Raw genomic sequence first — 26,258 nt, 5'->3', positions numbered from 1 at the left:
CTCTTTGAAGTCTCTCAGCCCCACTCACCCCACAGAGTGTTTGTTGTTGGGGAGGAAGGGAAAGGAGAATGTTAGCCGCTTGGAGACTCCTTCGGGTAGTGATAAAGCGGGATATCAAAACCAAACTCTTTTTCTTTTTTTCACCTTACTTGGTTTTGAGATGAAATCCAGTCTTCAGTCCATGTACCCCACTTCTGTCTTGCTTCGCTTCTAATTCTGTACATTGTAGGCGCATCATTTGCATGAATTCAAATAAACTCACTTGGCTCTAGCAGCGGTCTTTCTTTGCATTGGGCAGAGAGAGTGAGGGAAGGTAGTTAAGAGACACAGGGAGGGCCTCAGAGAGGACCCCCCCTTTGCTAGCAGCCAGGTAAACTTTGACTATATTCAGTGTTGCTTATACGCTTAGCCTCTGGAGCGGAACCCCCGTGTGTGATGCAGCTACACCATATTCAGATTTTATTGTGTGTTCAATTCATAACACTGTTAAAAATACTGACAATCTTTTGTCACTCTCGGCATGTTTCAAACATTTAAACTTAAGTTCATTCCTGCCTCCTTAAACCAGGGGCCTGTGCGGAAGACCCATTGAATGCTGCGGGACTCACTTTCTGAGTAAATATGCATAGGATTGTACTGTGTGATCAGCAATGATTTTTCATTTTTTTCATATGTTACATATAGCAGTAATTACTAAATCAAGCTAACTTATGATCCATTTTTGTAGAGCATCACTTTTGCTGTGTCAGATGTATGCCTAAGGAAGAATACAGTTGTATATTCCAGATGTGCACAGAACAAATAAACAGTAAAGGCAACTTATTTCCCATGTTCAGATTGTTAGGTTGGATTTGATGAATCCATACATCAGTCGTGAACTTGTTCCATGCTCTTGCATTAGAGTGCAGCTTTTTATAAGTAATATTAATCCACTACTAAATTTAGCCTGTGTATAAGAACTCTTCTGTAGAATGGTGATGCAAATTGCTGTTTTGTAGCCTTAAAAGTTTCTTATCCTTTCTAGATATAAAGGAGAGATTCACCAACTATGTGCTGTTACTGATAGTTTGTCTAAGAAACATGGAACAGTTTTCATGGAATCCAGGTAAAGTCTATTTCCAGACAAGAAATATAGAATGAAAAATTGGAGACATTTTAGTTGTATTGACTGCCAGCAGCGTAAACATAATTTGGCTGTACCTATTTCAATGCAAAAGTGGTTGACTTGATTAATTCTTCAGTATGTTATCTGTGTATTGTCACAGGATCTTATTATTGTGTGTATGCTGTATTAATGATTTATCCAAGTGCTTTAATTCAGGTTAAAACATAATGCATAATGCTCTTGGTAACAGAGCAGGAGAGGAGCAAAGTGTTGAGATTTTCTCTCTGTGCACAAGCACACTTGTTCTTTCACAGTGAGCCATGAACACTATAGTGTTATGTGCTAACGAGACTATAGAGGGTTTTCTGTGGACTGAAAAGTGTTCTAATTTTTCAACAAAATAGTGTCATCTTCCTGCCAGGCTCCTCATTCATACCAAAAGTTAGCACTCCAGAGCTCATTCTTTTGTATAAACCCTGTCATGCCTAAGAAGGAGTGGCATTTGCAGGACATCTGCAGGGACCTTATATTCTATATAAACTAGAGCGCTGTCTGACTTTCAGAAAGAAATAAAAATGTTTCTACTGCTGCTCTCTGGGTGGCTGTTAATATAGGCCTAACTCATTCCTTCACCAGTTTCTCCTGGCACATTCTGTTAGAAGGAAGTCTGCAGGTTTTTTTAAAGGGAGCTTCACTGGAAAGATTTCCAGAGCAAAAGCATATGTCTTGATTCACAAACGAACAAGGCATTATTGACTCCTTTCTCTTCCTGTGGTTGGCTTTGATCACAAAGCCCTCCCAGGGAGCACTGGAAGCTTAGGCCCTGTTATAATATTTTAGGACAGGAGTATTCATGTTTTCAATAAGATACACTGCCTTTGGCTATCCCCATGTTCCTTCTTGGGAGGAAAGCAATGACAAACCTAGACAGCATCTTAAAAAGCAGAGAGATCACCTTGCCGACAAAGGTCCGTATAGTTCATGCTATGGTTTTCCCAGTAGTAATGTATGGAAGTGAGAGCTGGACCATAAAGAAGACTGATCGCTGAAGAATTGATGCTTTTGAATTATGGTGCTGGAGGAGACTCTTGAGAGTCCCATGGACTACAAGAAGATCAAACTTATCCATCCTTAAAGAAATCAGGCCTGAGTGATCACTGGAAGGGCAGATCCTGAAGTTGAGGCTCCAGTACTTTGGCCACCTCATGAGAAGAGAAGACTCCCTGGAAAAGACCCTGATGTTGGGAAAGATGGAGGGCACAAGGAGAAGGGGACGACAGAGGATGAGATGGTTGGACAGTGTTCTCGAAGCAACTGGCATGAGTTTGGCCAAACTGCGGGAGGCAGTGGAGGATAGGCGTGCCTGGCATGCTCTGGTCCATGGGGTCACGAAGAGTCGGACACGACTGAATGACTGAACAACAACAACAACATGTTCATTAAATCGTGCAGGACCCTATTGAGAGGAGGAGGAGAAGAAGAAACATCTTATTTGGTGAACACCTGTTACTCTCATAGATTCTAGCAATCCAGATCACAATATAGGCCTTCTGATACTAGGAAGTGGGACCCACCCCCGATCATGAGTGGCACTCTAATCTATGAGAAGAACAGAAATTAATCGCATGAGAATTTCTTAATTTGTATGCACAGCACTTTCTTCAGAAGAGTTACATTGGTGTGGATTATGGCCAAGAATGTGTGTGTAAGATTGCAGCCCATGTTGTGCAGAAACCTCTGCAATTATTCCCTTGGCATTTCCTGAGGTTTCTAACGCGTAGACATTTGCAGCTTCGGGTTCTGACTGTTGAGCCAAACAGTATGTACTTACATTTTTCTGTCACTGTTTTTTTGTGACACATTTTTACATCTAACATTCACCCTGTCTTTACAGATCATCTTTGGGTATTGTTTCCAGATGTTTGCATGGTGATTGCATCAGAAATTGCAGTAGATATTGTAAAACATGCTTTCATAACAAAATTCAATGACATCACAGCTGATGTAAGTATATTGTTGAGAATATTGTACGTTTAAATTTGAAATTGGGCTTGATCCAGTCTTAGCATGGATGCAGTATCTGTATGAAGAAGGCTCATGTAGGGCTCAACAAACATCTCTTTTCTATTCAGGGTGTTAAATCAAGAATTGTGAGGAGGTGCAGAAGGAGCCCTCCATATTGGTTAAGTAGGCATTGAAATGGCAGATACGGTTCACTTGTAAGCAACTGCAAAATGATGCAGATTTCATAGATATGCTACCAGGTTCATAATGCCATTACATTCCCATTACTTGGAGTGCTGCGTTGCTGCACCTCAAAACGGATGTTGAAGGCCTGTAAAAGGTGCTGAAAAAAGCAAAGAAAAAAATGATAATGAGACTGGAATAACTTCCCTGTGAAAAATGGTTCCGATGTCTGGAGCTTTTTAGTGCGGAAGGAGTGTGAGCTCAGTTCAGATCTGATGCACAAAATAAGTTCCTGGGCTTGAGAATTCTTTAATTCAAAGTGTATATCTTCTGCACCTAGCTCTGCTTGGTTCATCTTGGGGTTTTAGTAAAAAAAAAAAAGGGAACAAACCCAAAATTACAAGATGAAGTGGTGTTGTCTGCTAACGCCACAAGCCTTGTCCATCTCATATTAGCCATTAAAATCGTGTTTTAGTTTCAAGGACATTATAAAGAATAAGAATAGAGGCAAATATTTTCCCTTCGTTGCATTTGTGTGCACATATGTGCATTTAGGAAGCAAGGTCAGATTTAGATAGAGTGGCTGGATTTGGTATCTGTTTAAAATAGCAGTATAGTGTGGAAGCACATTTAATAAATGCACTTAATAAGTTATATTGTGCCAAAGGCAGTTATACATGGCCTACTTTTGTATAATGAGTGCAAAAATAATGCAGTGAAAAATGGAAATGATAGCTCTAGCCTACTAGATTAATTATGGTACCCAGACCTGTGAGGTTTCTTATTAACACATAGATTTTATTAATAATAATAAAAATACTGATACTATGAAGTACCTGGTTTCACACACACCCCATTTGAAGCCGTTGCGGATGCTGAATCAGAATTAGGCTTAGTAGCCTGAAAGTAGAGACATACCTTTTTTTAAAAAAAAAGCTTTTTCAGCTGGGGTCCAAGTAGATGTTCAGCTTTCCACCCACTTGTTGAGTTTTAATGTTCTTTGGAATAATATCAAAAAACAAGAGTTGCACCTTACTCCAGCTATATCTGCTTGGAGGGAAGATTAACTTAAGCAAGCCTAGAAATACTAGTTTTTTTTATGAGAGAAACATACTTAAGTGATTGCAGCAAAGCTGGTCAGTGATGTATAATGGTTTATATACTCAATGTTTTATCTATTCATACTGAGATTTTCTGGAACAAAGTACCGTACTTAACTATCAGCCATATCTACAGCACACTGTTGGATATGGGCTCTTAAATGTTTATGGAGCTCTTGCATGGATACACTTGAATAGATGTTGCATCTTAGTACCTGCATCTTTTTCTCTGCTTGATACTGCATATGGGTTGAGCAGAACCCTGTGTACATAAGAATATCCACACAGCACTGGACTGATCCAACAGAATCTGCTTTTTTCCTATCCCATATCATAGGAATCCAGTTGTTAGGCTTACTCTTCAATGATAAATGAGTATCTGAGAAACAGTACGACAATGCTAAGTGTGCTAATCCTAAATTTATTTTTTATAATTAGAAGCTGTAACAGGACTAATTTTATTGCTGGTATTTACTTTGATCGGAATAAAAGGACTTGTGTTGCTCTGTTTTCAGGTCTACAGTGAATACAGAGCCAGTCTTGCATTTGACCTTGTTAGCAGTCGACAGAAAAATGTAAGTAGCAGAATGAAAAATGCCTGTTCCTTATACTAAAGGATGTGCCTGGTTTTATTCCAGAAAATGGAATCCATCAGTTAATCAGAAATTATGTTGGTCTCCAAGTGTTAGAAAAAGCTTACTTCACTCTTTGCACAGGGAATTAAAATGATCTGTACAAGTTTAATGTGATTGACTTGACATTTAGTTTTATATTAAAAGGAGTTTGCTTTCTTTCTTGCCATTCTTTTTTAAAATATTGTTATTCGCAATCTTCAGCATTCAAACTAAATAGGATGCTAGTACCTAACTATGCTGTGTTCCTGTCTCTATGTGAAGCTGAGCAAACTTCACAAACACATCAGCAGAGCATGTTCAGATGTAGCAGTGTGGTTTGTTCAGCTCGATGGCAGGTGAGAAGAGGAGAGAATGGATGTGAGCCAGGGCTGGAGATCAAAGGGATGTGTATAGTTCACTGGGGAATGGAGCAAATATGTGAGAGGTGAAGTCGGTGATAATTGAAAACAGAAAGTGCAGTGTTGAAGAAGCAAGCAGAAAAAGCCTGGTGAATGAATGAATGGTTTGGAGGCTGCAGAAGCAGCAGAAACTGGATGTGGGGAGGTTGAGCTGTGTGCACTGTTGAATGTCATGATCAAACAGTAAGAATTTCACAGAAGAGAGAGCAGAAACAAAGCAGTTGTTGGTGAAGACAAGATCAAGAGGAGGTAAGGAAGAGAGGACAGAGGGCAAGTCAGCATAAAAGTTGAAATTGCTAAGGACCAAGTTGGGAGTTTTGTCGGAGAGGGAAAAAGGCAAGCCCAGCATCAGTCCGTAATGAAGATTGAGTCATGGAATAGGGTGCTAAAGAAGTGTAATGCAGAGGGAGCAGAATTCAACAGAATTAATTTCAAAGGTAGAGGAAAAAGTGGGATGGGGAAGTGGGCAGTGGGTGGAACTGGCAAAATCTGGAAGGAAGGCAGTCATCTGGCCCCCACAACCTTCAGGACACGATGTGTGGGAGAATGAGATATCTCTGCGGGAAAGAGCAGCAACAGTCGCATTGTTAGAGTGTTGAAGCTGGATTTCAGTGTTGGTAGGTAGATGGAAGAGCTGAGATGGGGAGTGGGGAAGAGATAAATAGATGAGGTAGCTACCCTAGTTTTAAAGGCAGTATCTGTAACTGCATGGTGACAGCTGTCACATTTCTTATTTCCCTTAATGTTTATGACATTCAAGTCCTTCCTTTAGATAACGTAGCCATTGTATGCCATTAAATGTCTTTGTAATCCGCTGATACACAATCAATCAATCCGCTGATACAATGTGTGATGGCTTGATCCTTCTGTATAGGTCAGTTAATTTAAATTGCATTAATTTTAATTGGATTCACACACACAAATATATTTGCCGTTCTATAAGGCAAGTTTCACCAGTTTAAAAAAATGTGATTTTGTTCTTTTTCAAATGGATACTTCAGGGAAGGTTGATGCCATCCAAAATGTGTAGCCAGTCCCAGTGGAACTTGCTCTGTTATTTTTGTTTTCTATGCTTAATTTAAAAACTCAGGTTCAATTCTTTCCCCCTAGGCATACACAGATTACAGTGACTCTGTTTCCAGGAGAATGGGCTTTATTCCTCTCCCATTGGCTGTTTTAGTAAGTCATATCTTTCTTGTCATATTGCAAACTCCCTTGGTAAGTGGTGAAAATTTTACCAAGGGATGAAATATATTCCTAAACCCTTGAATTGCTATTTTTGAAGAGGGGTATTATGTGATGTAGTCCCAGAACATAGTTTCCTCAAGTACAGTGAGGTTAAAGCTTGGGTGGAAATGGTATATATTCTTACGTAGCTAGCTTTTAGAATTAAAATGTCTCTTTGGACTTTACTGTGAGAGCTTGGGTTTTGGTGATACAGACTTCCAAGTTAAAAAAACGTAATAAACGAAACCTAAAATGATGCTGCAAAAATTTCCAAAAGGGGAAAAATATTCTCCATAAAAAGCAACCAGCAGAAAGCCCCAGCAGCAGAGAGAGAGCAGAATTAACAAATGCCTGGGAGAAGAAACGTCTTGTAGCCTTGCACTGGAAAGATGATGATGTTGGTGGCAGGCAAACTTTCTTGAGAAGAGTACTCCACAAATGGAGGTCCACTTGGAATAAATAGAGCTGTGTGATCAACATATTGATGACCAAACCTTCCCAAATCCTGCAGAGCCCCACCTTGACGACCTTATGGGTCTGAGCAACACTCCCCTATCACCTGTTGGAATTGGCTAAGTAGAACTGGAACCACTACAAAGCAGAACTGCCACCACTGCCGTGGACAGCTGAATGAAAAGACAATATGAAAGGGGAGGAGAGATCCCATAGCCAGCTTTGAAGAGTAGTTAAGATAATGTCACGCTACTGAAATTATTACTCCATGTGTTTCAAAAGACGCAAGGTTTCTTTAAAAGGATGATGTGTAGAAAGATAGAAAATATCTGAAATTCTTTTACATAATTATTAGAGCCATTTTCATTTTTTAATGCCCAGGTTCGTTATCGTTCTTTTATTTAAAAAATGCTTAACTGTGTTAACTCATTTCTTCCTCTAGCTCATCAGAGTTGTTACAAGTTCAGTAAAAGTTCAAGGAGTCTTGGCTTATGCTTGTGTTGTTCTCTTCTACTGTGGGTAAGTACAGATCAAACAATTTGTAAAAAATGTTTCATTTAGGAGACTTTAATTGGAAGAATTGATGTAAGCAGTATACTGTAGCACCTCGGCTTCCGTTACCCTTGGGTAACATAAACTTTGGGTTGCAAAAGCAGCAAACCCGGAAATATTTTGCTACGCGCGCATGCACAGAAGCGCTCTACTGTGCACATGCGCAGAAGCAGTCCCTCGGGTTGCGGAAACCTCGGGATCCGACCGGAGCTCCGGAATGGATCCCGTCCGCAACCGGAGGTACCACTGTAGTTGGATAAAGTCGTTTTTGACAGACAGAAGTGAGCCATGGGAAAGTGGTCTTTATGCATTAGATAATAATGTAAAGCACTTGATTATGTACTTGCACCTTCTTTATAGCAACCCATACTACACACACCTATGGATCTGAATGACAATTTATGTGGTCCAGCGACCCTAATTGTCAAAATGCTTCTGCTCTTGACTCATTTTGGTTTTCTTCCTTGGCATCTCTTTGGCAGTGGTGGGGGGGCGGGTCATGACAAAAGGAGGCAACTGGATGGCTTTGCCATACTCCACAGGCATAAAATGCTTTTCTTTATATATAATAATGTGCAGCCCCCATTGCAGGATTTGTGGTGCTACATCAGAATCCTGTATTTGCATGAAGTCAGGATGGGTCAGGGGAACAAAACGGAAGCAGGTTGCACAACAGCAGCGGCCATGGCATGGGAGTGAGAAGGTGGAAACACTCAGAGGGGGAAAGTGGTGTCTTAAAAGAATGGCAGAAATTTGAATAAGGCAGGGATGGAGGAGACTTGAGAGGGAAGAAGTGGTGATTCTGACGTACCCACTTCCTGTTTTTGGAATCACATCATACATACTTCTCGTTTGCAGGTTGATATCACTCAAAGTACTTAATAGCATTGTGCTCTTGGGAAAGTCATGCCAGTATGTCAAAGAAGCAAACATGGAAGAGAAGTTGTTCAACCCACCTCCTGCTAGCACCCCAGGCAAACCACTAGGCAAATCACAAAGCAAGTACAAGCCCACTCAAGGTGAGCGGAACCTTTTACTTCTGCAGTTCTGTCACATCTCTTGTCTACTGTGCAGCCTCGCATTGTCCTTGGAAGCACCAACTAAAGTGTTAGGAAACCGCAGGGGTCCATGTAACTCAAAAGTATTGCTTCCAGTGTTGACCCAACAAAGGGCACCTTCTTGTTTTTTATCACTTAAAAATATCTGGCAGTTTTGGGGAAAATGCCAAATATTCACTGTTCTGAATTAGAACAAACCTGAATTTTTAATTTATCCAGGAAGAATTTAGCAGGAGAACTCTGGGAATGTAAGGGGCCTTATTGTGGGATCAGGGCAAAGTGCATGAGGCTGGCTGGTTTCAACGAACCATTGTTAAAATTAACCACAGCTTGGGGTTCACAATTAAGGCTGAATTGAAATCTGAAGCAAAGCCTCTGGACTTCTTGCAGCCATGCTTGCAGAGAGGAGAGGGGAAAGATGAGTATGTGAGCCCACAGGAAGTTAAGGTCTTTTCCATTTTTTGATTTTTTTTCCAAAGCACAGCATTTGGTTTTTGTTTTATCCTATTCTTACAAGGGGCCCCAAGCATTTTTTCAGTTAAGCAGCTTACTAGGTCTACACTCCATTAGTTTCAGTAATGTTAAAACATCATTCCAGTTACAGGTAGGTAGCCGTGTTGGTCTCCCATAATGAAAAAAAAATAAAAATAAAAATCCTTCCAGTAGCACCTTAGAGACCAACTGAGTTTGTTCTTGGTATGAGCTTTCATGTGCATGCACTTCAGAAGTGTGCATGCACACGAAAGCTCATACCAAGAACAAACTGAGTTGGTCTCTAGGGTGCTACTGGAAGGAATTTTTTATTTTTTATTTTGTTAAAACATCATGTGCTCCTGGTCCATTCCTCATGACCTCCGAACAGTAATAGCACCACATTTAAGAACTGAGGAACTCAAGTCACAGTATTGGGATTAAAGTATATTAGTCCAATCACTGACAAACTTCTAACAAACTACTTCATCTTATCTGGGTTATTTATAAGCACTTTGAACAGGGCAGTGTGGCGTTCACCCAAACTTCAGAGTGGCATAGAAGGTGTTAAAAGGGAATAACCAGTAAGAACCTTGAGGGGACGGAGTTATGTGGGCTATATAAACCCCTCCCGGGGAAGGAAGGGGGTTCTTAGTTCTTTGGTCGTTGGGTCTTTGGTTCTTTAGCCTTTAGGCTTGTCGTTGGTCTTTAGCTAGGGGGCTTGTTGTGGGTATTGAGAGCCTGGTAGAAGGGTGGCAAGGGAAGGAGTAGGAGCAGGGGTGGGAGAATTCGTTGGGCACTGTTGTTAACAAGAACACAACCAAGAAAGTACTGTTTATTCAGAAACCACATGCTTATGTACTAAACTTCAAATAAAACAGTTTTGTTCCAATATTCTCCTTGCCTGAACTGAGTGAAGTAAATACCAGACAAACTGGTTGGTGGCAGCGGTTAATTAATAAAGTGGTGAGTGCAGGTATCAACGGACCGTTAAACGTCTGGGGGACCTGTGCAGGTTGAGCGGACCGCCACAAGTGGTGGCGCAGCGGTGGGATCAAAAAGTCCAGTGACTGGAAAGAGAGGAGCAATACACCTGGAAGGGGGAGAGGATAAACCGGGAAAGGATATTATCCCGTCCTAGGGTGTAATTGTGGAGACTCTTGATCACCGTGAGGCTGAGAAAGAATTAAGAACTGGTGATCTCAAAAGTTATTCTGGCAGAAAGGTTTAAGTTGTGGTCGGGGGAAAGTACGCTGGAAAAGGTTAGAGAAAGAACCTTAGGCGTGACTTTGAGACCATAGTCTTGGAGAACCTAGCCCAGAAAACAGAGAGAGAAAAACGTTCTTTTCTTTAATAGACTGTTCGAACTCCTATTTTTAAGAAAATGCCACCCAAAAAGACTAAGAACCCAGTGAGAGAAACCTCTTACGAAAGCTCTGGTGAAGAGAATGGGAATCCTCAGGGGGAGGAAACTAGAGTAGAAGAAATGACTACAACCCCACCCGAGGTAGAGGTTCCACAGTTCTCAGAGGATTTTGAAAAGTGGAAATTAGTACAAGAATATAACTTCAAATTAGAGCTTGAAAAATTAAAAGCTGAGCAGGAAAAAGAAAAATTAAAAGCTGAGCAGGAAAAAGAAAAATTAAAAGCTGAGCAGGAATTAGAAGCAGAAAAAATGAAATCTGAGAAAGAGGAGCGAATGAGGGAAAAAGAAATGCAGTTTCAATTAGAAATGAGGAGATTGGAAGTGACTGCAATAAAAAAGCAGAATAACAGTAACAATACCAATGGGCAAACACCTGTGAAAATAGAGTTAACACGTTTCCCAGAATATAAAGAAAGATACCCCACAAGCATTGCAGCAGCTCCAAGGTTAGGAGATGAGATTAATGAAATCCGAGACTATGTGTATGATGGACCCATATATGGGGGGAGGAAGTGGGAGAACAATAAAAATAAGACTGAACAACATCGAGGAAAATTTACCTCAGACTCCAACAAGGGAAATTACTCCTCAGAGAAGGGGCCCAATGAAAAGACATCTCTACAATCAGGGAGTGCTGAGGGAAAACTTAATAAACCCAACAAGACAGATCCTCCTGAAATCTTTTGTGGGAAATGTGGGAAAAGGGAACATCGGAGGGATGAATGTTGTCAAGGAAAAGAGAAAATAAAAAGTCCCACAACTACAAATAAAACATTTTGTGTCCAGGCTGTAGAGCAGGGCCCAACTGACTCGGTTGTCATGGCAACCAACTGGAATACAGTTGAGCAGGGGCCTAAGGAGGTAGCTGAGGCCAAGGTGCTACATTGTTATACCATCCTATATGATGAACACTTATTACAAAGTGCTGGGGAAAACATTTGGGTAGAGGGGGGAAAATACCGTGGGCTGAAGAATACGGGCTCACAAATCACAATCCTTCACCCCGATATAGTAAAATCGGAGGCCATCATTCCCGGGAAGACTATAAGAATAAAGGGAATTTTCAAACATCCTGAGGCACTACCGATGGCAAAAGTTAAAATTGGATATAAGAGTTGGTCCGGACAGTGGGAAGTAGCGATCTCTGAAGAGATTCCCACCACAGTTCTTATTGGTTGGGATTTAGTAGAACATGTGCGAAGTGCTTTTATAGTCACCAGAGCACAAGGGAAGTTATTGTTGCCCAGGCCTGAACAAAGTGATACAGTTGCTGAAACCACTAAGGAAGGAGAGCAGCTGGGGGAAAGAGTGTCTATGGAAACAAGAGATGCTACATTATTTCCCCTGACTAATAGTCAAGTCTCAAACTGTGTGGAAAAACAAAAGGAGGATTTAGAGTTAAAACCCTATTTTGAGGCGGCAGAGATAAATAAAACCTTAACTCCTGAGAGTCCAGAACAATTTAAGTTGGACCAAGGTTTATTATATAGAGAAATTCTTATCAACCCAGCAAGGGGTAGTGGTGAGATACAACCACGAGTGGTGGTTCCAACTGAATATAGGGGCAAGATCCTGCAAAACACACACAGCAGTGTGTTTAGCGCACCCATGGGGATTAATAGCACAAAATACCTGACATTCAGGATGGACGATGAAATCCGTAGTGTCCAACTGAATGCCTCAAAGCCAGTTAAGTCACTAAACCATGAACCCAATCTAGACTACAGTAGGCACGTTGTTGAAAAAGCCCGTGAAGTTGGTAAAGAAGGGTATACCTGCAGTGTGACCAGTGACCTATCTGTGAGATCAGTTAGAACAACTAGTCGTATTTATGCTAAACCATTCCGCAGTTGGAAATATAGAAAGAAAAACGTCCTGGAAGTTATAGCTGGCATGGTGTCCCATCAACTTGCTATGAAAGTGAAAGAGTTTCCTACACTGGAGATTGTGTGGTGGGAAAATGGGAACCCTGCTGCTTATGCAACACAAATAAATGTCCAAGATGAACGTGGTTACACAGCGTTAATGTGGCCACCACAGCAAAGACATAAAAAAGTAGTCTTCAAATTGCTCAAAGTGGGAACTGTTAAATCAATACAGAGCAAAGGTGGACTGACAGCAAAGGAGATTGCTATGAGCAATAAGCAATCGGAGCTTTTTAGCCTACTTTCATTAAGTGATCACGCTGGTATAGAAAGCTTCAGCAAGCTGATTAAAAAAGAAGCTATCCATAAACTTATGAAAACAGTTCCCAGTACATTTAAAGGCCAGACAACCAGTTCGTATGCAGCTGTTGGTGACATGGAGAGGTGGGGAAATAAAACCATTAACCTCAAAGGTAGAAGCCATTTCTACATGGCCTACCCCGACCTCGAAAAGAAAAGTGCGAGCATTTCTGGGATTAGTGGGATATTACAGAAAATTTATCCCAAATTTTAGTGACATAGCAGCACCAGTATCCAACCTAACACGAAAAAAAAAAAAAGCCTGACCATGTGAAGTGGACGCCGGACTGTCAGCAGTCTTTTGACAGTTTGAAAAATGCTTTGACAACAAGACCAATTTTGGCAGCACCAGACTACAGGCAAGAGTTTACGGTGTTTACGGATGCATCCAACGTAGGAATCGGGGCCTTCCTATGTCAGCCGGGGCCGGAAGGAAACCACCATCCTATCGCTTACATCAGCAAGAAACTGTTACCGAGGGAGAAGCACTTATCTGCAATTGAGAAAGAGTGCCTGGCAATAGTATGGGCTCTGCAGAAACTAAAACCGTACCTCTGGGGCCGAGCCTTTGCCCTAAGCACAGACCATTCTCCATTGATTTGGCTTCGAACTATGAAAGGCAACAGTAAGTTAATGCGCTGGGCTTTGTTACTACAGGATTTTAATTTCACCATCAAAAGCGTAAAAGGTTCCCTTAACATCGTAGCCGATGCCCTATCCAGGAGACCGGAAATTGAAGAAGAAGAGTGAACTACTGGAAATAACCTTAGTAAAAGTGTATATATGTTGTTTTGGGGGGTGGACACCCATGAATAATGAGGTATGTTCATGTATTGCAACTAACAGTTGATCAGGAGGTCACTTGGCAAAGTGTACCCTCCTGAATCAAACTTTCTAAAGGGGGGAGGTATGTGGCGTTCACCCAAACTTCAGAGTGGCATAGAAGGTGTTAAAAGGGAATAACCAGTAAGAACCTTGAGGGGACGGAGTTATGTGGGCTATATAAACCCCTCCCGGGGAAGGAAGGGGGTTCTTAGTTCTTTGGTCGTTGGGTCTTTGGTTCTTTAGCCTTTAGGCTTGTCGTTGGTCTTTAGCTAGGGGGCTTGTTGTGGGTATTGAGAGCCTGGTAGAAGGGTGGCAAGGGAAGGAGTAGGAGCAGGGGTGGGAGAATTCGTTGGGCACTGTTGTTAACAAGAACACAACCAAGAAAGTACTGTTTATTCAGAAACCACATGCTTATGTACTAAACTTCAAATAAAACAGTTTTGTTCCAATATTCTCCTTGCCTGAACTGAGTGAAGTAAATACCAGACAAACTGGTTGGTGGCAGCGGTTAATTAATAAAGTGGTGAGTGCAGGTATCAACGGACCGTTAAACGTCTGGGGGACCTGTGCAGGTTGAGCGGACCGCCACAAGTGGTGGCGCAGCGGTGGGATCAAAAAGTCCAGTGACTGGAAAGAGAGGAGCAATACACCTGGAAGGGGGAGAGGATAAACCGGGAAAGGATATTATCCCGTCCTAGGGTGTAATTGTGGAGACTCTTGATCACCGTGAGGCTGAGAAAGAATTAAGAACTGGTGATCTCAAAAGTTATTCTGGCAGAAAGGTTTAAGTTGTGGTCGGGGGAAAGTACGCTGGAAAAGGTTAGAGAAAGAACCTTAGGCGTGACTTTGAGACCATAGTCTTGGAGAACCTAGCCCAGAAAACAGAGAGAGAAAAACGTTCTTTTCTTTAATAGACTGTTCGAACTCCTATTTTTAAGAAAATGCCACCCAAAAAGACTAAGAACCCAGTGAGAGAAACCTCTTACGAAAGCTCTGGTGAAGAGAATGGGAATCCTCAGGGGGAGGAAACTAGAGTAGAAGAAATGACTACAACCCCACCCGAGGTAGAGGTTCCACAGTTCTCAGAGGATTTTGAAAAGTGGAAATTAGTACAAGAATATAACTTCAAATTAGAGCTTGAAAAATTAAAAGCTGAGCAGGAAAAAGAAAAATTAAAAGCTGAGCAGGAAAAAGAAAAATTAAAAGCTGAGCAGGAATTAGAAGCAGAAAAAATGAAATCTGAGAAAGAGGAGCGAATGAGGGAAAAAGAAATGCAGTTTCAATTAGAAATGAGGAGATTGGAAGTGACTGCAATAAAAAAGCAGAATAACAGTAACAATACCAATGGGCAAACACCTGTGAAAATAGAGTTAACACGTTTCCCAGAATATAAAGAAAGATACCCCACAAGCATTGCAGCAGCTCCAAGGTTAGGAGATGAGATTAATGAAATCCGAGACTATGTGTATGATGGACCCATATATGGGGGGAGGAAGTGGGAGAACAATAAAAATAAGACTGAACAACATCGAGGAAAATTTACCTCAGACTCCAACAAGGGAAATTACTCCTCAGAGAAGGGGCCCAATGAAAAGACATCTCTACAATCAGGGAGTGCTGAGGGAAAACTTAATAAACCCAACAAGACAGATCCTCCTGAAATCTTTTGTGGGAAATGTGGGAAAAGGGAACATCGGAGGGATGAATGTTGTCAAGGAAAAGAGAAAATAAAAAGTCCCACAACTACAAATAAAACATTTTGTGTCCAGGCTGTAGAGCAGGGCCCAACTGACTCGGTTGTCATGGCAACCAACTGGAATACAGTTGAGCAGGGGCCTAAGGAGGTAGCTGAGGCCAAGGTGCTACATTGTTATACCATCCTATATGATGAACACTTATTACAAAGTGCTGGGGAAAACATTTGGGTAGAGGGGGGAAAATACCGTGGGCTGAAGAATACGGGCTCACAAATCACAATCCTTCACCCCGATATAGTAAAATCGGAGGCCATCATTCCCGGGAAGACTATAAGAATAAAGGGAATTTTCAAACATCCTGAGGCACTACCGATGGCAAAAGTTAAAATTGGATATAAGAGTTGGTCCGGACAGTGGGAAGTAGCGATCTCTGAAGAGATTCCCACCACAGTTCTTATTGGTTGGGATTTAGTAGAACATGTGCGAAGTGCTTTTATAGTCACCAGAGCACAAGGGAAGTTATTGTTGCCCAGGCCTGAACAAAGTGATACAGTTGCTGAAACCACTAAGGAAGGAGAGCAGCTGGGGGAAAGAGTGTCTATGGAAACAAGAGATGCTACATTATTTCCCCTGACTAATAGTCAAGTCTCAAACTGTGTGGAAAAACAAAAGGAGGATTTAGAGTTAAAACCCTATTTTGAGGCGGCAGAGATAAATAAAACCTTAACTCCTGAGAGTCCAGAACAATTTAAGTTGGACCAAGGTTTATTATATAGAGAAATTCTTATCAACCCAGCAAGGGGTAGTGGTGAGATACAACCACGAGTGGTGGTTCCAACTGAATATAGGGGCAAGATCCTGCAAAACACACACAGCAGTGTGTTTAGCGCACCCATGGGGATTAATAGCACAAAATACCTGACATTCAGGATGGACGATGAAATCCGTAGTGTCCAACTGAATGCCTCAAAGCCAGTTAAGTCACTAAACCATGAACCCAATCTAGACTACAGTAGGCACGTTGTTGAAAAAGCCCGTGAAGTTGGTAAAGAAGGGTATACCTGCAGTGTGACCAGTGACCTATCTGTGAGATCAGTTAGAACAACTAGTCGTATTTATGCTAAACCATTCCGCAGTTGGAAATATAGAAAGAAAAACGTCCTGGAAGTTATAGCTGGCATGGTGTCCCATCAACTTGCTATGAAAGTGAAAGAGTTTCCTACACTGGAGATTGTGTGGTGGGAAAATGGGAACCCTGCTGCTTATGCAACACAAATAAATGTCCAAGATGAACGTGGTTACACAGCGTTAATGTGGCCACCACAGCAAAGACATAAAAAAGTAGTCTTCAAATTGCTCAAAGTGGGAACTGTTAAATCAATACAGAGCAAAGGTGGACTGACAGCAAAGGAGATTGCTATGAGCAATAAGCAATCGGAGCTTTTTAGCCTACTTTCATTAAGTGATCACGCTGGTATAGAAAGCTTCAGCAAGCTGATTAAAAAAGAAGCTATCCATAAACTTATGAAAACAGTTCCCAGTACATTTAAAGGCCAGACAACCAGTTCGTATGCAGCTGTTGGTGACATGGAGAGGTGGGGAAATAAAACCATTAACCTCAAAGGTAGAAGCCATTTCTACATGGCCTACCCCGACCTCGAAAAGAAAAGTGTGAGCATTTCTGGGATTAGTGGGATATTACAGAAAATTTATCCCAAATTTTAGTGACATAGCAGCACCAGTATCCAACCTAACACGAAAAAAAAAAAAGCCTGACCATGTGAAGTGGACGCCGGACTGTCAGCAGTCTTTTGACAGTTTGAAAAATGCTTTGACAACAAGACCAATTTTGGCAGCACCAGACTACAGGCAAGAGTTTACGGTGTTTACGGATGCATCCAACGTAGGAATCGGGGCCTTCCTATGTCAGCCGGGGCCGGAAGGAAACCACCATCCTATCGCTTACATCAGCAAGAAACTGTTACCGAGGGAGAAGCACTTATCTGCAATTGAGAAAGAGTGCCTGGCAATAGTATGGGCTCTGCAGAAACTAAAACCGTACCTCTGGGGCCGAGCCTTTGCCCTAAGTACAGACCATTCTCCATTGATTTGGCTTCGAACTATGAAAGGCAACAGTAAGTTAATGCGCTGGGCTTTGTTACTACAGGATTTTAATTTCACCATCAAAAGCGTAAAAGGTTCCCTTAACATCGTAGCCGATGCCCTATCCAGGAGACCGGAAATTGAAGAAGAAGAGTGAACTACTGGAAATAACCTTAGTAAAAGTGTATATATGTTGTTTTGGGGGGTGGACACCCATGAATAATGAGGTATGTTCATGTATTGCAACTAACAGTTGATCAGGAGGTCACTTGGCAAAGTGTACCCTCCTGAATCAAACTTTCTAAAGGGGGGAGGTATGTGGCGTTCACCCAAACTTCAGAGTGGCATAGAAGGTGTTAAAAGGGAATAACCAGTAAGAACCTTGAGGGGACGGAGTTATGTGGGCTATATAAACCCCTCCCGGGGAAGGAAGGGGGTTCTTAGTTCTTTGGTCGTTGGGTCTTTGGTTCTTTAGCCTTTAGGCTTGTCGTTGGTCTTTAGCTAGGGGGCTTGTTGTGGGTATTGAGAGCCTGGTAGAAGGGTGGCAAGGGAAGGAGTAGGAGCAGGGGTGGGAGAATTCGTTGGGCACTGTTGTTAACAAGAACACAACCAAGAAAGTACTGTTTATTCAGAAACCACATGCTTATGTACTAAACTTCAAATAAAACAGTTTTGTTCCAATATTCTCCTTGCCTGAACTGAGTGAAGTAAATACCAGACAAACTGGTTGGTGGCAGCGGTTAATTAATAAAGTGGTGAGTGCAGGTATCAACGGACCGTTAAACGTCTGGGGGACCTGTGCAGGTTGAGCGGACCGCCACAGGCAGTTCCAAAAATTATATTGAACTTGGTCATTTTATTTCTTAAAAGCTTCACATTTGTTTTCATTGCCCCTAACAACAGACTTGGCTTCCAAGGAACTAAGCTTAAAGAAAATGCGACAGAATGGTTTTCAGGTTATTTAATATGCAGCCTGATTAATTCCATAAAGTTTAAAACTTCAGTATCTGATGTGGCATGGTTGAGGCAACCCAACCCAGTGGCTGGGGTAGAAATTATAAAAATTATTATTATTATTATTATTATTATTATTATTATTATTATACGTCTGATTTCAGCAGAGCAGGGATGGGAAACCTCTTTTGGCCCAACAGCCAACCTTCCAAGGGTTGGGCAGGCTCAAAGGTGAAAGAGAATGAGGCAAAAGAAAATAAAGAACATTCCATCCAGTGTAGCAAATTAAAATAACTGGTAAATCACTATCTCCATTTGTGCTTTTGAAGGACCGTAAAGTGTAGAGTTGGTGTAAATCATGTGTCAGCGAGCCATTCATCCTTCCCTGCTTTTGTTTAGTATTTCTTCGTGTACCCATACATAGTAATCACTAGCAACTTCTGCCATAACTGAGCTTCCTTACTTATTGGAGTCGTCAGAGAGGGCCAGTATGGTTTTATCTTTAAAAATATGAAGGTTTCAAAAAGGTTCTTTTACATTAGAATTGCAAGAGTTAGAAGGTTACTGACACGGCTTAAACAGGACTATGTAACACTACTGTCAACAGGAGAGAGAAATTACGCGGCAGGATTTTAACACACCTGATATCACAAGTTTACTGAGTTGACTTGCATATCTGTTGAACAGATCTTTTAACTTGCAAACCCTGCAGTGCAGTGACAAGCTAATAAACATACGGGCACAGATGTCTCCCCCCCCCCCCGTGCAAAGTCCTAATTTCTGTTTTCCATGCGTGAATTTCCGCAGATGAGAACCTGTCTGCTTCCGTGACCAGCCAGCCTGTACACCAGAAGGAAAACGCAGCGCCGCAACTTGTGACGAGCAACTCGGATCAGTTCCTGACAACTCCCGATGGAGATGAGAAAGATATAAGCCAGGACAATTCCGAGTCAAAACACAGATCTTCAAAGAAAGATTTGTTGGAGATAGACAGGTTTACAATTTGTGGAAACAGAATTGACTAAACTTTTGTAAATAAAATGTGCTTAGTATACTGAGCTGTTGGGACAGCAGGCGCTGCCACAATGGATGGGTGTGCCAAACAGGCACTTAAAAATATTTATTTAAAAACTTAAATTATTAATGGCAGACCTATTGCAGTGAATAACCTGGCTTGATAACCAGTCAAGCTTCACATCATTAACTTGGTTGTTTTGGGAAATGTGAGTTTTGAGAGATCTTCTGCTTGGCAGAGCTACAGCATCGCTTTCCTGAAAAATAACGTGTGAAATATATTTAAATCCATTTTTACGAAACAGTGCTTCCAGAATGCATCACTATTCATAAAGCCCCTTAATTAGAAGGATAACATTGGAAAGATGTTTGCGTCTTTTAACAACAAGCATCCCTTTCTGCTTTCTTTCATAAGCCGCTACAAAACATTTCAAAATTCTTCACCTGCCAAAAGACTTTTTCAAACTTTTAGTAGCATACATAATCAAGATATTCTTGCTACGAGAAGATTGTTCAAAATGTATTTCATCTAATCCAAATAAATCACCCTTAAAGGAAATATTTACTGCATAATATTTTTGTCTAAATGTTAAGCCAGTAGCCAGAAATTGACCAACAACATGGAATAGTGGAATGTGCGATAACTGGGCAAGAACAGCTTTTTCTTCCTTTCTGTTTAATTTGCACTGTGTTTTAAACATGAAAAGCTTGATTTTGTAAATGTTAGAAGTGTACAAGCTTGGGGGAGGAAGGGCGAAATCAACAGGTTGGATTGCACTTGGCACTTAAAGATGTTTCACTTGCAACTGTGAGTCCTTGCATTGAAATAGACAAAATAAGTTACTTGCACATGGTAATGTGTCAATCAGCTAAGAGCATTTCTTTGACTTTGCTGGAAAAGCTGCACATGGCCAAAAATGGAGACAGCCTCAAATAGGTGGTTTTAGTTTTAGACTTTTAAGTAGAATGAATGTTGCTTTAGAAGTACTTGGGCTTTGAAGTATTAAGCTGTTTTACTTGGGGGCGCTTAGGGCTTGGGAAACAGGCAAAGAGGAATTCAAGAAGGGTTGAATCTGGAATAACAGACATTTCAGCTCAGCATAGTGAGAAAGTCTGCTGCACTCAAGGTCCTTTCTTGCTACCTGATTGCCAATGTCTAAGAAACACAATGCAATATTTAAAACTTTTTAAATATGAGATTTTTTTGTGCTGATTAGATCTTTGTTGGTTCATTTATTAGCTATTGCAAAGTGGCCCAGGGGAAAAATAATAAGTTACACTAAAATTTAAAATTCAAAATACACGTTTATTCCTCCAAAGCTGCAGATACTGTTGCTAAAATGAAATCAGTGTACAGAAATTAAATCCAGACAAAGAGGCTTCGGTGAATGCTAAAAAGGTGGAAATATATAGGCTGTTCTGAAGGAGCCATTCCCCAGCCCACACCCCTTTTATCAAGCCTCTTTTCTCACTTCAGCTTGAAGAAGTGGCCAAAGTTAAGAATACTGTGGGAATAGGAATTTTAAAACTAAGCTGCAAATATACATAAATGATTGTTTCAGGTGTGTTCGTTTTGACAAATTTTGATTCATTAAAATTTAATTCAGAATATTTGTGAATTTGTTGTAATTTAATTTTTATTTAATTGTTGCTCAAGGGAAGCTTGGAATGATTTTTTCCCCTCTTAAATGATATTCTGTATGAATTTTATAAGTGCATCTTGTGTGACAATAAAAAATCAATTTTGTATCCTTTGTTTAAAAAAATTTCAAGGCTCTGCTTCTCTTGCTGGAATGAAACTGAGTGTTGAATATTGTTATATGGAACATAATACTTAACACTAGGATCCAGAATACCTTCTACGTAAGTATAAAGTGCTACTGTGTACACACAGATGAGGGGTGATATTTCCTTCCAGTAGCAGCATTTCATGCCATTCCACAATGCTTTTGGAGGACAGGAATCTGCCTGTGGAAGGAAGACCTAAATAAACAAAGAAAACCTCTCTGTGCTGTTGATGCGCTGTATGTGGTCATTTGGATCCTGGTTAATACCTTTCAATTAACTAAATGCTACTCTTTTTTTGCTAAAGGTTGGTTAACAGCCTGTCTCCCTTGGGGAAAATACGCTTTCGTGTTCCTCACTTGACGGCTTGCTGCTGGAGCTGACATGAATTTGCTACAGAAGTGATCATAGTTAAATTGATGTGAAATGTCTAGGTGACACTTTCGGATATAACGTTGTGGATTTGCTGATTCTTCATGAGTTCCAAAGCCAGTCTGGGTAGGAATGAGAGGGGAGAGACTCAACTTTGTGGTGAAGGTTGGGACCCAATAAAATTTACTGTTCCTTTGTTCACTCTACCATCCTGATGCTCTGCAAGCATGAACCAACATTTAATAAATTCATACTCTGCCTGTTCATTCACATGTCCATGGTAGCTTAATAGCCCATGGTAGCTTAATGTTGTGCGGATGCCTGATTATCGTCTTCCAAAGCAACTACTCTATTCCGAACTTTAAAATGGAAAGTGTAATGCTGGTGGTCAACGAAAGAGGCTTAAAGACAACATCAAGGCAAATCTTTGAAAATGTAGTATAAACACCAACAATTGGGAAACGCTTGGGAGCGCTCCAATTGCAGAACAGCCTTTACCAAAGGTGCCATGGGCTTTGAAGACACTCAAACTCAGGACACAAGGGAGAAACGTGCTAAGAGGAAGGCACGCTTGGCAAATCCACACCATGATCAACTCCCACCCGGAAACCAGTGTCCCCCAGATGTGGCCCAATCACCTTAATCCGGCCCACGGACGGTCTGGGAATCAGCGTCTTTTTACATGAGTAGAACGTGTCTTTTTATTTAAAATATATCTCTGGGTTATTTGTGGGGCCTGCCTGGTGTTTTTACATGAGTAGAATGTGTGCTTTTATTTAAAATGCATCTCTGGGTTATTTGTGGGGCATAGGAATTTGTTCATTTCCTCCCCCTAAATATAGTCTGGCCCACTACATGGTCTGAGGGACGGTGGACCGGCCTACAGCTGAAAAAGGTTGCTGACCCCTGTAATAGACCAGTGTTTTTCAACCACTGTTCCGCGGCACACTAGTGTGCCGTGAGATGTTGCCTGGTGTGCCGTGGGAAAAATTGAAAAATTACTTTATATATAGTCAATATAGGCACAGAGTTAATTTTTTTAATATTTTCTAATGGTGGTGTGCCTCGTGATTTTTTTCATGAAACAAGTGTGCCTTTGCCCAAAAAAGGTTGAAAAACACTGTAATAGACTATAGGGTTGGAGTAGGGTTCTTGTGTTGAATTTTATTGTATGCTGCATTGTGGATTATATTCCTCACATGCCCGCACATGGCACCTTTAGAATTTAGAATTTTAGAATTTTATTTACGGCCATAGGCCCATACAAGTAAAAAACACATAGATAACAACTTGTGCAAGTGGGAACAACAGCCGCTAAAACACCACAGTAACAATAAAATACAATAAAATAGAATGGCATACTAAGCCTTAGCTAGCTTGTAGTGCTCCTTGGCGTCACTTTTGGGTAAGGACAGCGGCCAGGAACCTTGCCACTTTCAGGGTCGTATGAGTATCCTTGTCCTGCAAGATTTGGGCGAGGTGGAATTCTGGTGGGGTGCCCTCTAGTTTCTGTATGATTGATGCCAACAAATTTGCCCGCGGCACATTGAACAAGGGGCAAGCGAACATAATGTGCTGGAGAGACTCCAGTGTCTCCTTTAGAGTAAATGCACCTTTAGAGTAAATGCACTTGCCAGGATTTCGCTTTCATGTGTATGCACACTTCAGATATATATTTTTTTATTTTAAAATTAAAAAACACAGCTACCTACCTGCAACTAGAACTATGGAAGGCACTTCATTATTTTATGATTGAATTGGTTGTAAACAGCTTGGATGGCTCTGTGTATAAGACATACCACTACTATTCATGTCTTCAGAGTAAGTCCTGCTGATGTCAACTAGACTTGCTCCCAAATAAGTGTCCCTACCCCTGAGACCTGAGATTCCTTCCCATCTACAGTTTCTTCTTTGTAAGAACGAAGCAGCTGTGTTCAGTTCAGTCCACGGGGCTTGCTTCTGGCTACAGAGTGAGGAGCTGCTGCATTTAGTTGGCCTATGTCAAAAGAAAGCCAGCCTCTCTACCCTTAATCAGGGAAACAGAAATCCAGATGATTTGACTGCTCTGGCCTTACATGTGAGCACAGCTGCTCATGCGTTTGCCTAGTGAACCAGGCAGCATTAGCTGCAGGTCCACAGCTCGCTTATATAGACCTCAGGCAAGTGATTCATGTTGGACAGCAAGCCTGGGTTGACTTGATTGCCTGGCGGAGGCGACAGAAATATATATACCAAAATACAATTTCTAGGTTTTCATGCATTTCTAGGGTCTCTTCCCTACCCCCCCACCCTTTTTAAGGGGTGACTGCAACTTTAGCACAAGTCTTAATGTTTCCATTTATTGGAATGGAATCTTATCAGTGCCCACTTGCCTTTGATTACCACAAATCAGTTTGAGCCCCTTGTTCACACGCAGTAACCTTGCCAACAGCCCCACAGGTCTGCATGCCAGCGGTGAACACAGATGGTACAAGCCTTAGCGATTGTTTTGAGAAAATGCTGGTACGATGCACATCCTATGGCCTTCCCTTGGTGGTTTTGGCAAGGTTCAATTCCCCTCCCGTGCCCGCAAGCAAATTGCAATTGCAGTATAACTCTTCCGATTTAGATTGAAGGTGGGGGGGAATTGAAAGACTTTTGATTCAAAGTCCTCTTTGTAACTATAAATAATGCACCTTTGTGTCCCAGTACAAGTAGTTTCCTGTTCACTTGACCCTATGATGTAGTAAGTAAATGGTCCAGTTACATCCACAGATTCATTTTAGAAGATGATACTCTGTTTCTTCTCATGGCTATAATTGAGATTCCACATTTGGTTGTTGCAATTATGATACCTGATGACAGACGAGGGAAGGATGAATTCTGTATCAAATATGCCACAGAATACTTTTTAAAGAAAGGTTGGGGGTATAATGTAACAAACTTGATCTTCAGGGGGGAAGAGATTTCACATACAAAAGTCCAGCTCATAAACAAGATAAATGACAGTTGCTTAAAACATTTTGCAGGATAAGGAATAAAATTCTAACTCTCGTACTCTTTCTGGGTCATTTCAGTCCCAGGCTAGAGAAATGTAAAGTACTACACTTGGGCAAAAAAAAATGAAAGGCACAAATACAGGATGGGTGACACCTGGCTTGAGAGCAGTACATGTGAAAAGGATCTAGGAGTCTTGGTAGACCACAAACTTGATAGGAGTCAACAGTGTGATGCAGCAGCTTAAAAAAGCCAATGCAATTCTGGGCTGCATCAATAGGAGTATAGTGTCTAGATCAAGGGAAGTAATAGTACCACTGTATTCCGCTCTGGTCAGACCTCACCTGGAATACTGTGTCCAGTTCTGGGCACCACAGTTCAAGAAGGATACTGACAAGCTGGAACGTGTCCAGAAGAGGGCAACCAAAATGGCCAAAGGCCTGGAAACGATGCCTTATGAGGAACGGCTTAGGGAGCTGGGTATGTTTAGCCTGGAGAAGAGAAGGTTGAGGGGTGATATGATAGCCATGTTCAAATATATAAAAGGATGTCATATAGAGGAGGGTGAAAGGTTTTCTGCTGCTCCAGAGAAGCGGACACGGGGCAATGGATTCAAACTACAAGAAAGAAGATCCCACCTAAACATTAGGAAGAACTTCCTGACGGTGAGAGCTGTTCGGCAGTGGAATTTGCTACCAAGGAGTGTGGTGGAGTCTCCTTCTTTGGAGGTCTTTAAGCAGAGGCTTGACAGCCATCTGTCAGGAATGCTTTGATGGTGTTTCCTGCTTGGCAGGGAGTTGGACTGGATGGCCCTTGTGGTCTCTTCCAACTCCATGATTCTATGAAATGTACAATATACCCCAAAGCCAGACCCAGGTGTTAATCCTGTTTCTTACTGTATGTGTGTAGAATGGCATCTTAAATATCACCCACTTAAAGTGTCCTGCTTAAACATGCATCAGGTTTGAGTTCAATATATTTGCACCTATGTGCTCAATAGCAGTGGTTGAATGCAGCAGCAGCTACAGTAATATAATACTTATTTTCTGACCTGTCAGCATTGCCAACTCAATAGGAACCCCCAGTTGAGCTGCAGATCTTAGATGTATCCTCCACAGTGACCCACTTGATTTCATTAGGATTTAAATGTAGCTTGATCCGGATTGGGGAACTTTGTATTAAATAAAATCACCGCTTCCTTCGGCAGAAGATGCTTGAATGAATTCTTTGACTCCAAATGACTCAAAGTCAAAATCCTGATAGTTCTTCCGAGTAGAAACAAGCATTCTATTTATAGTACAACACTATGGTTTAGAACTGTTGGCGACTGGGGGTAGATTACAGATTACAGTATATATTTCCTGTGCGGTAATTTAACACGGTTGTCTTGTAATCACTTGGCAGATTGGTTGTGTTAAGTGGTGAAGGTATTTTTATTGCTCTCCTGATTTATGAATGACTGTGGATGTGTGGTAGAATTCTAACATGTTAAAACATGGCTGGTATATCATGCAAGGAGGAATTAAAGAACCTTTTAATGAGGGTGAAAGAGGAGAGCGCAAAATATGGTCTGAAGCTCAACATCAAAAAAACTAAGATCATGGCCACTGGTCCCATCACCGCCTGGCAAATAGAAGGGGAAGAAATGGAGGCAGTGAGAGATTTTACTTTCTTGGGTTCCATGATCACTGCAAA

At 41.3% G+C, this 26,258-nt stretch overlaps 1 protein-coding gene across 2 annotated transcripts in view; it reads left to right on the top strand.

Annotated features, from left to right (window-relative positions):
* Window positions 1-21,184, top strand: part of TAPT1 (transmembrane anterior posterior transformation 1) — a 58,795-nt gene extending 37,611 nt beyond the window's left edge. For both annotated transcript variants that reach the window (XM_033159671.1, XM_033159672.1), the window contains 7 exons: window positions 1,025-1,105; window positions 3,000-3,109; window positions 4,908-4,967; window positions 6,536-6,604; window positions 7,548-7,624; window positions 8,516-8,676; window positions 19,224-21,184. In XM_033159671.1, the coding sequence (XP_033015562.1) occupies window positions 1,025-1,105; window positions 3,000-3,109; window positions 4,908-4,967; window positions 6,536-6,604; window positions 7,548-7,624; window positions 8,516-8,676; window positions 19,224-19,441 (776 nt within the window). In that variant the 3' untranslated portion in view covers window positions 19,442-21,184. The remainder of the gene's footprint in view (window positions 1-1,024; window positions 1,106-2,999; window positions 3,110-4,907; window positions 4,968-6,535; window positions 6,605-7,547; window positions 7,625-8,515; window positions 8,677-19,223) is intronic.
* The last annotated feature ends 5,074 nt before the right edge of the window (window positions 21,185-26,258 follow it).

This window comes from Lacerta agilis, chromosome 9 (genome assembly GCF_009819535.1).
Source record: "Lacerta agilis isolate rLacAgi1 chromosome 9, rLacAgi1.pri, whole genome shotgun sequence".
NCBI classification, from domain to species: domain Eukaryota; kingdom Metazoa; phylum Chordata; class Lepidosauria; order Squamata; family Lacertidae; genus Lacerta; species Lacerta agilis.
Note: the sequence above shows the minus strand (reverse complement) of the source record. Positions and strands in the feature narration are given on the sequence as shown.